This window comes from Macaca nemestrina, chromosome 4 (genome assembly GCF_043159975.1).
Source record: "Macaca nemestrina isolate mMacNem1 chromosome 4, mMacNem.hap1, whole genome shotgun sequence".
Taxonomy (NCBI): domain Eukaryota; kingdom Metazoa; phylum Chordata; class Mammalia; order Primates; family Cercopithecidae; genus Macaca; species Macaca nemestrina.
Window position 1 is genome coordinate 115,062,162 of NC_092128.1, and position 15,490 is coordinate 115,077,651.

Below are 15,490 nucleotides of genomic sequence, written 5' to 3' on the forward strand. Positions count from 1 at the left end.
GGTGCATGTATGGAGCACATTGGGGTTTTGTCACGGTTGCCAGAAGATAGTCCCACCTACATCCCCTCCTCCTCATGAAGTGAGGTGTTGTGGCTGGGCTCTCACCTGCAGTTGCTTTGCAGAGTTAGTCTGCTTTACGTCACTGTGCTGCTAACCTGTACTAAAGAAATTATGATGTGACTAATTTTTAAATGGCCAGGTTGTTCACAATAGACACTGTGCATGCTGATGAAATTGATGATCACTTACCTGCCTAATACTGCTCTTGGGATGGGTACGAAATTAGCCTCCTCACAGGCACTTTCGGGGAATAGTGCAGACAGTCTCTAAGGTTCTGCAGTGCCTGAATGTCTTTATAGGCATTACCAAGTTATGTCTAGGGGATGAAGCATTAGTCATGAAACATCATTGACTTTGGAATTGGCATTGATGGTTTGTAATTGTTTTTTTTTTTATACCAGCCCTTTAGCAGATTTAGGAAGGGAGTTTAGAGAAATCCTCTTGGATTTTATTAAGGTCAGTTCAGATTGTAGACTAGGCACGAGTTGAACCCTGTTTTTTCATTCCGTGGTGACAACTTTGTGCTCCCAAGAAGAGGGCCTCTCTTTGCAGTGTCCCAGGAGGTCTTGGAGCCTCTTCTCTACTGCTCACCCCTTAGTATAGAGATTCTCCCCGCTGGCACTCCCAGTCCCATCACATCCTGTCTGCCCTGAGCCTCTCCAGCCCCCTGTGTTCACTGCCCCCAGAGACTTCTAGACCTGTGGGGTCCCCTTCAGGTGCTCAGAGCAAGCCAAACTCCCCAGCTGGTAGACCTGCTGCTCCCTGATGAAGAGCACAGGCGCTTGCACCTGGAAGCCACCTCTTCAGAGGAAAACATCCCTCTGCATTTAGGCAGGGTAGGGGAGCTGTGGAACGCACGTTTTCTTTTTTCTTTTTCTTTTCTTTTCTTTTTTTTTTTTTTTTGAAACAGAGTCTTGCTCTGTCATCCAGGCTGGAGTACAGTGGAACAATCTCAGCTCACTGCAACCTCCGCCTCCCGGGTTCAAGCAATTCTCCTGCCTCAGCCTCCTGAGTAGCTGGGACTACAGGTGTGCACCACCAGGCCGAGCTGATTTTTGCATTTTTAGTAGAAATGGGGTTTCGCCATGTTGGCCAGGCTGGTCTTGAACTCCTAACCTCACGATCCGCCCACCTTGGCCTCCCAAAGTGCTGAGATTATAGGCGTGAGCCACCGCGCCCAGCTGGATTGCTCTTTTTTTTACAAGCAGCAAAACATTCGAACAGGAGAGGAGCAGATGAAGTGACCAACTCTCCCTCTCCTGCCAGAACCTGCATTGTCCCAGCTCCTGTCCCAACTCTGCCCGTTAGTATAACTAGGGGAGCTCTAAAGCTCTCCTCTCTCCCGCTTCAGACTAATATCAAGAGGGGCCACACCTAGGTGAGCCCAATCCAGCATAGTCTTTTAAGGGTGAGAAACCCTAAGCACTGTCAACATATGCACTAATTTCCCATCTCATTAGTGGCCAAGGCAGGGCCAGAATGTAAGAATCTCTTCCCAGGCCATCACAAGGTCTCACCATATATTTCACTCTGGAATAGTGTCCTCAGGTATTTCTGTGAGGTTTGTGGTTCCAGATTCAGCAACAACATCATGGTGAGGGTGAGAGAACAAGAGGACTTTATAAACCAAGAAACTAAAACATACAGAAGTGGCCCTAAAGCTTCCTGAAATCCTTTGAGGAAGGAAGACTTCTGACCTCTCTGGCCAGGAACCCTTTGGAGCCACTGAGAGAGAGAGTCAGGGAGTAGTTTCCACGTTTCAAGAGGAAGGTGCATTTTAATCCTGTGGATTTGAAATAGTGTGACCTAAAAATCGCAATAAAGTCTTCAGGTACAAAAAATGGAAACCGTGTAAACTTGTTAAAACATTTGGATCTGTAGAAAAATTGGTCTCGAACTCTCACCCTTGATGTATGCAGGTTTTCAAGAAAACAGCAGGTCAAATGTGACCGCTAGACAGTTTGTAGAACACTTCAAGACTCGTTAGACAGTTTGTAGAACACTTCAAGACTCGTCATCTCATTCGAACCTCAGGGAGCCTGGACTCTGGAACCACACTCCCTGGATTGGAATCCCAGCCCACTATTACTAGCTGTGTGACCTTGGGCTAATTGCTTAACCTCTCTGTGCCTCAGTCACCTCATCTGTAAGGCAGGGGTGATGGTATCAACCTCCTCAGGTGGTTTCAAAATTGAATAAACTCCTTAAAGTAGTGCCTGGACTTTACTATGCTCCAAGTGGGCTTACTAGCAATCTTTTGAGATGAGTAGCTGCCAAACTCTCTGGTAATAAGATAAATTCAGAAACTGAGAGGTCAAGCAGGAAGACCAGGAACACACAGGAGTTAGTGGTGAAGACTGCCCTGTAGCCAAATGATAAGGAAGCAGCGTAGCATCTAGTGCAGGAATTCGCAAACTAAGAAGTGAGGACTCTACATGGGGGATGTTTGGGACCCAGAAGAACTGTTTGCCAGCTTAGGAATGGGGCAGTAGAAGGGGATAGGCTGAGTGGCCACCTGGTGACCTGACCAGTGTGTAGACTGCGGGTCAGGGACCATTGTGCGGTAGTGTCCAGTGTCACATGACTATTTCCCCAGAGCTAGGATTCTTCCCATGTCTCCACTTAGCCGCCGTTCCCCCCTCCCTGTGGATGCAGGCACAGTTTCTGCCTCTCCTTGGGGAAACAGGCTCAGAGCAGTGATCATATCCATGTTTGAACATAGCCTTTGGTGCTTCCGTCAGAGCTTTTTCTGTCTTTTGTTGGAAAAGCTCCACGTAGGGGGCAGCGATGGAGGGCAGGAGCCGTTGGCAAAGCCATTCATTCTCAGAGGGCACTGATGATGCTGCCCTGAAAACACTCTGCCAACTGAGCACCTGGGTGGTTGGCCAATTTGGTCTGCAGTGCAAGCAGGGAATTCTGTCCACTCTGAGTTTTTTAATAAAGTGGAATATATGCTATAGTTTCCACTGAGTTGACCTTTTATGACCATTTTTGAAAAGTTTGGGAAATTCTGGCTTAGGGCACCTGTCTTCACTTCTCAGAAATTCTCCTGGTCCCTAAAGTGATAAGGAAAGATAATTAACAAGTAGACTCTTGCCAGTTAGGAGAGACTCTACAGACACAGAACTCCTCAATAGCGCCAGAGTGTCAGGATTTACCATCAGATGTTATGGACACACTCTTGCCCTCAGTTTTATCTTTCAAGTATAGCACGACAGAACTTGTTATGAATACAGTAAAAAATATTGTTGAGATGGTAGGGCTAGTGTTTTATTACTATTATTATTAATTTTATTTATTTAATTTTTTGAGATGGAATTTTGCTCTTTTGCCCAGGCTGGAGTGCAGTGGCGCCATCTCGGCTCACTGCAACCTCCGCCTCCCAGGTTCAAGTGATTCTTCTGCCTCAGCCTCCCGAGTAGCTGGGATTACAGGCACCCATCACCATGTCCAGCTAATTTTTGTATTTTTAATAGGGACCGTGTTTCACCGTGTTGGCCAGGGTGGTCTCAAACTCCTGACCTCAGGTGAGCCACCATGCCCAGCCTAATTAAATTTTTAAAATTTAAACAGAGACAGTTTCACCACATTTCCCAGGCTGTTCTCAAACTCCTCTGAGCTCAAGCAATCCCCCTGCCTCCACCTCCCAAAGTGCTGGGATTACAGGAGTGAGTCACCATGCCCAGCCTAGTGATTATTTTCATTAACAATTTTTAAAATTAATTTTAGAACAGTTTCTCAATGTGTGGATTATGTTCCATAATTGTGCAGGTGATGGCCTGAACGGAGGTAACTTTTTTTTTGAGACGGAATTTCGCTCTTGTTGCCCAGGCTGGAGTGTAATGGCATGACCTCAGTTCACTGCAACCTCCACCTCCTGGGTTCAGGTGATTCTCCTGCCTCAGCCTCCTGAGTAGCTAGGATTACAGGTGCCTGCCACCATGCCCAGCTAATTTTTTGTATTGTTAGTAGAGATGGGTTTCACCATATTGGCCAGGCTGGTCTCGAACTCCTAACCTAGGTGGTCCACCCGCCTTGGACTTCCAGAGTGCTGGAATTACAGGTGTGAGCCACCACGCCCGGCCAGAGATACCTTTTTAATGAAGTGTCAAAGTTAGGGGTCAGTTTCCAGGTAAATCCCCAGATGCCCATCTTAATTTGTGCCAGGCTCTACTATAGACCTCATTTCCCTTGGGAAAGAAGGTTGAGCGTTCCAACATGAGATGCTTTATTTTTTTATTTTATTTTATTTTAAAAATAGAGACAGGGTCTTATGTTGCCCAGGCTCATCTCGGACTCCTGGGCTCAAGCAACCCTCCTGCCTTGGGCTTTCAGAGTGCTAGAATTACAACAGTGAGCCTCCGCACCCAGTTGAGACGTACTGAATACACATTTCTCTTCACTCACATTCCATAGTGAGATTCCTTGACAGCAAATTTGCAGACCTGGAGAATGAGGCACCAATCTCATGTTATAATATCCCTGAATGAATCCAGTCAGGTCGGGAGGTAGTGGCAACCCAACATCTTGTGGTAGGAGGGCTCATAGGGAGGCTTTCTCCACTGGCTCTTGAAGAAGGGTCATCAGTTGAGGTGCCACGGTAGATATGGGGGTATATTGCAAAACACTAGAACCAGGGTATTATCAATGGAAAGGTCTAGACAGTGAGGCCCACTCATTTGCCTAATTAGAAACAGTTAGAGACTTGCTTAATTAGAAACTCTTGCCCTCAGTTTTTTCATGCTGTTGTTTGGTTTTTTTTATTATTATTTTTGTTTTTTGAGACAGAGTCTCACTCTGTCGCCCAGACTGGAGTGCAGTGGTGCAATCTCAGCTCACCGCAACCTCCACCTTCCACATTCAAGTGATTCTCGTGCCTCAGCCTCTATCAAGTAGCCAGGATTACAGATGTGCACCACCATGCCCGGCTAATTTTTGTATTTTTAGTAGAGAAAGGGTTTCACTGTGTTGGTCAGGCCGGCCTTGAACTCATTTTGAATTGCCTGCCTTGACCTCCCAAAGTGTTGGGATTATAGAGGCAAGCCACCGCGCCTGGCCCAATTTTACCTTTCAAGTGTAGCATTTGAATTAGTTTCCCACTTAAAAATGCCACTGTCTGTGGTTTCGATATAAATTCTATAGTATTACTTTTCACAGTGACAAAAATGATTGAGATGTACTTTACTGGGTTTTTTGTTGTTGTTGTTTCTTGAGATAAAGACTCGTTCTGTCGCCCAGGCTGGAATGCAGTGGCATGATCTTTACTCACCACAACCTCTCCTCCTGGATTCAACCAGTTCTCCTGCCTCAGCCTCCTGAGTAGCTGGGACTACAGGCGTGCGCCACCACACCAGGCTAATTTTTGTATTTTTAGTAGAGACAGGGTTTCACCATGTTGGCCAGGCTGGTCTCGAACTCCTGACCTCATGTAATCCACCTGCCTCGGCCTCACAAAGTGCTGGGATTATAGGCGTGAGCCACTGTGCCTGGCCTAAGTAATTTTTTTTTTTTTTTTTTTGAGACGGAGTCTCGCTTTGTTGCCCAGGCTGGAGTGCAGTGGCAGGATCTCAGCTCACTGCAACCTGTGCCTCCCAGGTTCAAGTGATCCTCCCACTTCAGCCTCCCACATAGCTGGGATTACAAGCATGTGCCACTATGCCCGGCTGTTTTTTGTATTTTTAGTAGAGACGGAGTTTCACCATGTTGTCCAGCCTGGTCTCAAACTCCTGAGCTCAAGTGATCCACCTGCCTTCGTCTCCCAAAGTGCTGGGATTATAGGCATGAGCCACTGCACTCAGTGAGATGTACTTTAATGTGAGATTTAAACATAATTAAAGGAGAATTAAAAACCAATTGTATAAATAAATGGAAAGAAAGTGTGAAACTTCTCTCCCATTTACCATTGATGTTTACAAATTGCTAATGCCATTTTAGGGAATGAACTTGAGTTAAATAGTTAAAAAGTCAATTTAAAAGTTCAAAAATGTGGCAGAATGTCAACCACTTAGCTCTTGCCTTTCCCTGACAACCTGCTGTCATTAACAGCACAGCGAGTGATGACAAAGTTTCCACACATCCTGCTGACCTTCCAGGGCTCTCCAGTTTGTTCCTTTGGTGGCTGAGAAAAATAAGCTAAAAATAGAGTTGATGTTTAATTAGCTTTTGTAAATTTCAGAGTGATACAGAGCAGTTCATTTAGTAAACATTGATTGCCATGTGCAGCGTGCTGTGCCACAGATAACTGAGGAGCTGGAGATGAGGTTTCCTAAGTGACTTGGGAGGGCGGGGCCAAGCTAAGAACATACCCAGGGTGGTTGAAGCCGTGGGCGATATGGTCACCCTCAAGGAGAATGAAGCGTGGCCAAGCAGACATCTGACATTTGAGAAGATTCTTTGACTGGAGATACCCAGAAACTGGTAAACCAAGTCCCCTAGGTCCTGGCGTCACATTCCTGCCTCTGTGCTTCACTTGGAAGTACTGTGGCCAACTCTCCATCCACTCCCTCTCCCCTCCCTCACACACCTGCACTCTTCAAGAAGTAATTTACAGTGCTTCAAAGCACTCAGGTGTTGGAAAATCTGTGTGCTTTCTGTAAATTGTGACAACCAGAATATCTTCTATTGTTCTCTTCACTCTCCTCTTCTTTGGTTTGTATCTTTTGTTTGCCTTTTATTTTAAAAATACAAAAAAGTACAGATAAAAGTAAGAGCATTCACATACTCAGTACTGAGAATTACCACATTACCTTTAGATTTTTAAAAATGGGAATGAGTATTTAAGGTTCCTTTTGAGGCCCTCCCCTGTGTGAATCCTTACCTGGAGTCTGCAGGGTGACTAACATACACCTCGGAGCTCCACAGGAGCACTCACGGCATCTTGACATGGTCTCATGTCTTGGTTTTGAAGATTGAAGGAAAAATTTAAGATTCTTCATCCTTGCCTTAAGCAAAATATCGACACTTAGCTATTCTGTTGTCTTAAGAGCCACTTGGCTCTGAGTTCTTCAGAGGTGGTTGTTCCTTAGGGGAAGGAGACAGTGTGGCTTGCCCAGGACTGGAGACCTGCAGCCCCTGCCACAGCCCTCGGAAGCAGGCCTGTTTCTTGGGGATCTGAGTCTGACTTCAAAGGAAGCGCTCGCTGGCCTTTCTCTGCAGTCCCAGCACGGAGAGCATCCCCAGTGACAACCCTCTGAGTCCTCAACCATCAGCCTCTCTGTGTGCCTGTGTTACTGCCTTCCTTCCTGACCCTGCCCCCAGGCCCACACGCCCAGACAGCAAGGGTCAGGAGCATGTTTTGTGTATCCAAATAAATGTCTTGATTTCACCAGTGGCTCAGAAGGCTGTTTATGTAGAGTAGAAATCTGATGAAAAGCGTACAGGTAGAAGGAAATGTACAGCTGTGCAGATGTGGCTGTTGCTCTTGGGTTGTTTTCAGCTCTTCTTTTCTAGTTGCCTTCTTGAGATGGGAGATCAAGGACTCCTTCCATTCTTGAGAATTCTTCAAAGTCTTACAGTTTAGAGTAGTCTGCCCCCTGATCTAGTGCTGAGAAATGGCTACTCTAAAAGTTAGGCTTTTTCATTTTCTTTTCCTTGATTTTCATCTCAAAGTAGTGACTTCCCAGGAAAGTGCTGTTATCCGCCACTTCTTGAAGCTAAGGAGATGAGGAGCTCTCAAACGACACTGCCTGATGGCTTTCCATGGTCAGGGTGCTAACCTCCCCTCCTTCTGATTCACCTTATTCCAGCTGTTCTATGAATCATTTCCATGTTTAACAAAATTGATCCCCTGATCATGTAACCCACCCATTTCTCCCTTGATGTGTGTGTGTCCCTGTGATGATGTCTGTGCTACCTGTTACTGCGGTAATGGTGTAGGGTTTTGGTGTTTGGGTCTTTTTAAAACTAACTCTCACCTGTCTTTTTCCTTCTGCGCTCACCCATGATACCCCACTCTGCCTCTCAGATCTTGCAGTTTTCAAGGAACGACTTCGAATGCTAACAGTAGGAGGTATGAAAATAATGAGCCTTTCACCTTTTCAGAGTTGAGGACTTCATTTGAATAGGATGTGCAACTTTTCCTAGCATGCAATATGGGGAAAGTTGACACAACTTCTGTCGCGTGTTTTTAAGTTTGCTAATTGTTCTGAAATATGTTTTTCCCTTCATTTGGTTATTAACCAATAAGTAGATTTACTTATATGGTATTGTTTTGTTTCTGTTCATTTTGTGTTTCGAAGAGCATTTTTCATCTTCATGTGTGCTTCATCGCTTCACTGTGAGCTTCCATCTTCAGCATCGTTCACCTTTAGCTGCTGCCGTAGCCAGCTGGGCATATGAAGCCATGTTCAGCTCTGCATGGTGGCTTGTCCTGTCCTCCACATTCTGTGCTGAGGCTTTGACTGGACTCTGGATTCTTCCAGATTCTGCTTCCTGGGCATTTTGGGCAAGATTTCCTAAATGTTTTATGTTTGAAGGCCAACTGAAGTATTAATAAAAACTTACCGAGAACTCTTAGTGACCCCCGGTTGGGCGAAACACATTTGAGGAATCCAGAGTTGAAATGCTGGGGGATCATCTGCCTGTTGTCATCCTCCCTGGTGATCAGTCTCTTCTTTGCCCTCTGGCTTCTCTAAGCAGTTGTATTTTTTCTCCTTCTAATATCTGTGAGACTCTACATTTTAATTACACTTTTTATTTTGAGATCATTGTAGAGTCATATGCACTTGTGAGAAATAACAGTTCTGTGCCCTTTGGCCAGCTTCCCCAATGGTAACATCTTGCAAAGCTATAGTACAACATCACACCACTACACTAAATTGATAAAGTAAGACTCTAGACATCCATCACCACAAGAATTCCTCCTGTTGCCCTTTTATCACCATATCTACTTCCCTCCCATCCCAGCCACTACTTGTATTCCCTGGCAACCACTATTGTGTTCTCCATTTCTATAATTTTGTCATTTCAGGAATGTTGTACATGTGGGATCACAGTATGTAACCTTTGGGGATTGGCATTTTTCAATCAGAATAATTTTTTTAGAGATTCACGCAGGTTGTTGGTGTAAATCAATAGTTTGTTCCTTTTCATTGCTGAGTAGTGTTCCATGGTGTGGATGATTGTTTTTAACCATTTACCTGTTGAAGGACCTCTTCATTGGAAGGGATTGTTCCCATTTTTTGGCTAATAGGATCTTTTGCAGAGCAGAAGTTTTTAATCTTTTTTCCCCCTCATTTCCCAGCTCAGCTTCTATGCCCAAAGTTTTTAGCTTGATGACATCCAGTTTGTTAATTTTTCTTTTATGGATTGTGCTTTTGGTATGAAGTCTAAGAACTTTTTCCTTAGCCCTCGATCCCCAAAATGTTCTCCTATGTATTTTCCTAAAGGTTTCATAGTTTTGTGTTTTACATTTAAATGATCCATTTTGAGTAAATTTCTGTATAAGGTATTTAGATCAAGATTATTTTATTGTTCATTTTATATTTTTGTGTGTAGATGTCCAGTTGTTCTGGCGCCATTAGCTGAAAACTATGTCCTTCCTTCATTGAATTGCTTTTGTACTTTTGCCAAAAATCAGTTGGACTTACTGGTGTGGGTCTATATCTGGATTTTCAGTTATTTTCCTTTGTGTGTCTGTTTTTCCTTCGATACCACAGTGTCTTGATTACTGTAGCTACTAAACTTTATTTTTCATTTACAAAATTATTTTGACTATTCAAGGACCTTTTCCTTCTCCATGTAAATTTGAGGATAAGCGTATCTATGTCTACATATACCTCGCTGCCATTTTGATAGGAATTGGCTTAAACGTATAGATCCATTTAGGGATAAATTACATTTTTACCATGTTGTCTTCCAATCCATGAACATAGTGTGTCCCCTCATTTATTTGGATCACTGATTTTTTTAATCAGCTTTTTGTAGTTTTCAGCATATACATTGTGTATACGTTTTGTTGTATTTACACTTAACTATTATTTTCTTTTTAACATTGATGTCCACATATTCATTGGTAGTATATAGAAATATAATTGATTTCAGTGTTTATGTTGCATTCTGAGATCTTGATGAACTATTCTAGGGCTTTTTTTTTTTTTTTTTTTTTGGTAGATTCCTTAGGATTTTCTATATGGACAGTCGTGTCATCTGAAAATAGGAAGTTATTTCATCCTTTCCAATCTGTGTGCCTTTTATTTTATTTTCTTGCCTCATTACAGTAGCTACAACTTTTAGCACTGTATTGAATAAGAGAGGTAAGAGTGGATAGCCTTATATGCCCTGTTCCTGATCTTAGGGTGAAAGCATTTAGCCTTTCATCATTAAGTATAATGTTAACTGTAGATTTTTTGTAAATGCTCTTTATCAAGCTGAGGAAGTTTCTCTGTTTTCATATTTTTTTCTGATAGTTTTAATTATGAATGTATATTGAATTTTGTCAGATGTTTTTCCTGCATTGATATGATCTTGTGATTTATTATTATAATTATTTTTTGAGACTGATTCTTGCTCTGTCGCCCAGTCTGGAGTGCAGTGGTGCGATCTCAGCTCACTGCAACCTCTGCCTTCCAGGTTCAAGCAACTCTCCCACCTCAGCCTCCCAAGTAGTGGGGGCTACCAGTGTGCACCACCACTCCTGGCTAATTTTTGTGCTTTTAGTAGAGGTGGGGTTTCACCATGTTGGCCAGGCTGGTCTAGAACTCCTGACCTCAAGTGATCTGCCCACCTCACCCTCCCAAAGTTCTAGGATTACAGGCATGAGCCACCACACCCGGCCAATTTTTATTCTTTAATGTAGACAATTTAATGCTAATGTAGTGGATTGTATTGATTGATTTTTGATTATTCAACCAGCCTTGGATTAGTGGAATAAACACCATTTGATCATGGTATATAATTTTTTTAATATGTCTTTGTCTCTTTATATATTTTGCATCCATATTGATGAGGGATATTGGTCATTTTCTTTTTTTGTACTCTCTTTGTTTTTGGTATCAGGGTAATTCTGGCTTCATAAAATGAATGGAGAAGTGTTTCTCCTATTTTCTGAAAGACATTGAATAGAGTTGGTGTTAACTCTTCTTCGTTTGGGCTTAGAGGTTAATTTTTCACAAGGTTTTTATTTATTAATTAGATTTCCTTATTAGCCATAGGGCTTTTCTAATTATCTGTTTCATACTGGGTGAGTAGTGGTAGTTTGTGTTCTAGAAGTGGTTTATTTCATCTAAGTTGTCAAATGTATGTAGTGTTATTTATAGTATTCCCTTATTATCTTTTTGATAGTCATTCTTTTTTTTTATTTCTTTTTCAACTAAAAGAAAAGGAACAGAATCTTCTTGATATTTGAAGGGTCTGTATTGATATCCCGTTTCATTCCTGATATTGGTAATTTGTGTCCTCTTTTTGTCAGTCTTATAAGAGATTTGTCAATGTTACTAATCTTTTCAAAGAACCAGTTGTTTGTTTCATTGGTTTTTCTCCGTTGTTTTGCTGTTTTCAATTTCATTGATTTCTGCTCTTTATTATTTCCTTACTTCTATTTATTGGCTTTTGGCTTGTTTGTTGTTTTTCCCTCTTTTCTAGGAATGGAAACTTAGATTATTGATTAGAGACTGTCCCTCTTTTCTGATGTATTTACTACTATAAATGTTTCTCTCAGTACTGGTTTAGCTGTCCTACAAAGTTTGATATGTTATATTTTTATTTTCTTTCAGTTGTTTTTGAGACAAGGTCTTGCGCTGTCATCCAGGCTATAGTGCAGTGGTATGATCACAGCTCACTGCAGCCTCTAATTCCTGGGCTTAAGTTATCCTCCCACCTCAGCCTCCCAAGTAGCCGAGACTACAGGTGTAGGCCACCATGGCTGGCTATTTTTAAAATTTTTTATAGAGATGGAATCTCACTGTATTGCCCAGGCTAGTTGTTATTGTATTCTTCGTATGCCCCTTGATATTTTATCTTTAGCTTTTGGATTATTTAGAAGGGTGTTGTTTAGTTTCCAAGTGTTTGGAGATTTTCTTGTTACTTTTCTTATTATTGCTTTCTAGTTTGACTTTATTGTGGTTGGAGAATGCACCCTATATGATTTCAATTGTGCTAAATTTGTTGAATTTTTAATAAATGGCCCACCATATTGTCTGTCTTGGCATATGTTTCACGGCTGCTTGAAAAGAATGCTACTGTTGAAATGCTATTGTTGGGTGGAGTATTCTCTAAATGTCTGCTAGAGCCAGGCATGGTGGTTCATGCCTATAAATCCAGGACTTTTGAGAGACTGAGATGGGAAGATCACTTGAAGGCCAGGAGTTTGTTGCCTGGCAACATAGCGAGACCCCTGTCTCCACCACCAACAACAACAAAATTAGCCAAGCATGATGCCACATGCCTGTAGTCCTAGCTACTCAGGAGGCTAAGGTGGTGGGATCATTTGAGCCCAGAAGTTTAAGCCTGCAGTGATCTATGATTTCACCACTGTACTCTGGCCTGGGTGACCCTATCTCTAAACTACACACACATGCATGTGCACACACACACGTCTGTTAGATCCTGTTAGTTAATGACTGTTGAGTTCTTCTATATTTTTGCTGAATTTCTGTCTAGTTTTTTAGTCAGTTATTGAGAGAGGAGTATTAAAGTCTTCAGCTATAAATGTGGGTTTGTCTCTTTCTCCTTTTAGTCCTATCAGATTTTGGGTCACATATTTTGCAGCTCTGTTCTTTGGTGTTTACACATTTCAGATTGCTGTATCTTCTCAGTAAATTGACCCTCTTACCATGATGGAATGTCCCTCTTTGTCTCCGGTAATTTTCTTTGCTGCGAAGTCATTTCATCTCATATTAATATAAGCCACTCGTACTTACATTTGATTAATGTTTACATGATACATTTTTTCCTCCTTTTACTTCAACCTGTCTGTATCACATATGAAGTGAATTTCTTGTGGATAAGCATATAGGTGGGTTTTGTTTTATATTTATCCACTCTTCATAATCTCTGTCTTCTATTTAATATATTTAGGTCATTTATGTTTTTTGTTTTTTGTTTTTTTTTTTGAGACGGAGTCTCACACTGTTGCCCAGGCTGGAGTGCAGTGGCGCGATCTCGGCTCACTGCAAGCTCCGCCTCCTGGGTTCACGCCATTCTCCTGCCTCAGCCTCCTGAGTAGCTAGGACTACAGGCGCCCGCCACCGCGCCCAGCTAATTTTTTGTATTTTTAGTAGAGACGGGGTTTCACTGTGGTCTCGATCTCCTGACCTTGTGATCCGCCCGCCTCGGCCTCCCAAAGTGCTGGGATTACAGGCTTGAGCCACCGCACCCGGCCAGGTCATTTATGTTTAATGTAATTATTGTATGTTAGGGCTCAAGTCTGCCATTTTATTATTTATTTTTTGTTCTGCTTTTCATTGCTTTGCTTTCATTTTCCTGTGCTGTGGAGTTTCAAACCCACATTTAAAAAATTTTTTTAATTATGTATAGTTTTTTTTTGTTGTGTGTTTGTTTGTTTGTTTGTTTGAGACAGAGTTTTGCTCTTTTACCCAGGCTGGAGTGCAGTGGCACGATCTCGGCTCACTGCAACCTCTGCCTTCCTGTTTCAAGCGATTCCCCTGCCTCAGCCTCCCGAGTAGCTGGGATTACAGGCACCCGCCACCACGCCCAGATAATTTTTTTGTATTTTTAGAAGAAGAGGGGTTTCACCATGTTGGCCAGGCTGGTCTCGAACTGACCTTGTAGTCTACCCACCTTGGCCTCCCAAAGTGCTGGGATTACAGGTGTGAGCCACTGCGCCCGGCATGTTTTTGAGTGTATCCTTTTATGTAGCATTTTTAGTAGTTATTTTAGGTATTACTACTTTATATAGACATAACTTATAGTCTACAGTGTCATAACTTTTCAGTACATATTAAGTGTGGAAACTTTACCTCCTTTTGTATCTCTTTACCGTCCTGCATTTATAATTATCTTAGATATTTTCTCTACATACATTTAGAACTTCATCAGACAGAGTTATAAGTTTGTTTCAACCATCAGATATAATTTAGAAGACCCAAGAGGAGGACAGTCTGATGTATTTACCCAGATTTTTGCTTTTTGTGTTCTTTCTTCCTTCTTGATGTTCCAAGATTCCTTCTTTATTTATTTTCTGTTTAAAATGCTTCCTCTGGCCAGTTTTTTAGAGCAGGTCTTCTGGTGACAAACTTAATTTTCCTTTACCTGGGAATCTCTATTTCTTTCCCCTTCATTCCTACAGGATATTTTTGGTGGATATAAGATTCTAGTTGGACATAATCCTTTTCTTTTAGCTCTTGAAAGGTGTTGTGCCCTTTCTTCCTTTCTCTCTTTCTCTCTCTCTCTTTCTCCCTTTATCTCTCTCTTTCTTATTTTTCTTTCTTTCTTTCTGACAGAGTCTCGCTCTGTCACCCAGGCTGGAGTGCAGTGGTGCGATCTCTGCTCACTGCAACCTCCGCCTCCTGGGTTCAAGTGATTCTCCTGCCTCAGCCTCCTGAGTAGCTGGGATTACAGGCGCGCACTACCACGCCTGGCTAATTTTTGTATTTTTAGTAGAGACAGGATTTCACCATGTTGGTCAGGCTAGGCTTGAATTCCTGACCTTGTGATCTGCCCCACCTCAGCCTCTCAAAGTGTTAGGATTACTGGCGTGATTCACTGTGCCCGGCCTGTGCCACTTCTTTCTAGCCTCCATGGTTTCTGATGAGAAATCCTGTCATTTGAATTGTTTTCCCTATAGGTAAAGTGTCACTTTACAACCATTGCTTTTAATTTTCTTTGATTTTGTTTTTCAGAAGTTTAATTATCATATGTTTTGGCATGGATTTCTTTGAGGATATCCTCTGGATTCACTCAGCTTCTTGAATTTTTGGGTTTGGTCTTTTACCATATTTGGGAAGTTTTTAGCTAAGTACTTTTTCAACTACCCTCTTTATTCTCTGCTTCTTTTATTTTATCCATTTATATGTTTGTGAAATCTTTGATTATACTGTCACATGTCCCCTGAGGCTCTGTTCATTTTTTATTTTCTTTCTGTTCTTCAGATTGGTTAATTTCTGTTGTTCTGTCTTCAAATATACTGATTCTCTGCCCCTCCATTCTGCCATTGAGCCTATCCATTGAACGTTTTTTGATTTTTTTAACAAATTTCTATTTGGTACTTGTTTACATCTTCAGTTTTTGGCTGAAACATTGTATTTTGTGACTCACTTTTAAAAATTTGTCTCTATCATGTTCTTAATTGCTCATTGAAATTGTTTGGGCCAGGTGCGGTGGCTTACGCCTGTAAGCACTTTGGGAGACCAAGGCAGGCAGATTGCTTGTACTCAGGAGTTCAAGACCAGCCCAGCCAACATGGCGAAACCCCATCTCTATTAAAAATACAAAAACTAGGCTGGGTGCTGTGGCTCACGCCTTTAATCCCAGC

At 42.2% G+C, this 15,490-nt stretch overlaps 1 protein-coding gene across 6 annotated transcripts in view; it reads left to right on the plus strand.

Annotated features, from left to right (window-relative positions):
• The window catches only part of LOC105494244 (oxoglutarate dehydrogenase), a 467,517-nt gene that overhangs the window by 411,818 nt on the left and 40,209 nt on the right, over nucleotides 1-15,490 (plus strand). For 4 of the 6 annotated variants that reach the window (XM_071095119.1, XM_071095120.1, XM_071095117.1 and 1 more), the window contains exon 5: nucleotides 8,024-8,068. The exons of the other annotated variants lie outside the window; for them this stretch is intronic. In XM_071095119.1, coding sequence (XP_070951220.1) covers nucleotides 8,024-8,068 — 45 coding nt within the window. The remainder of the gene's footprint in view (nucleotides 1-8,023; nucleotides 8,069-15,490) is intronic. 6 annotated transcript variants of the gene reach the window in all.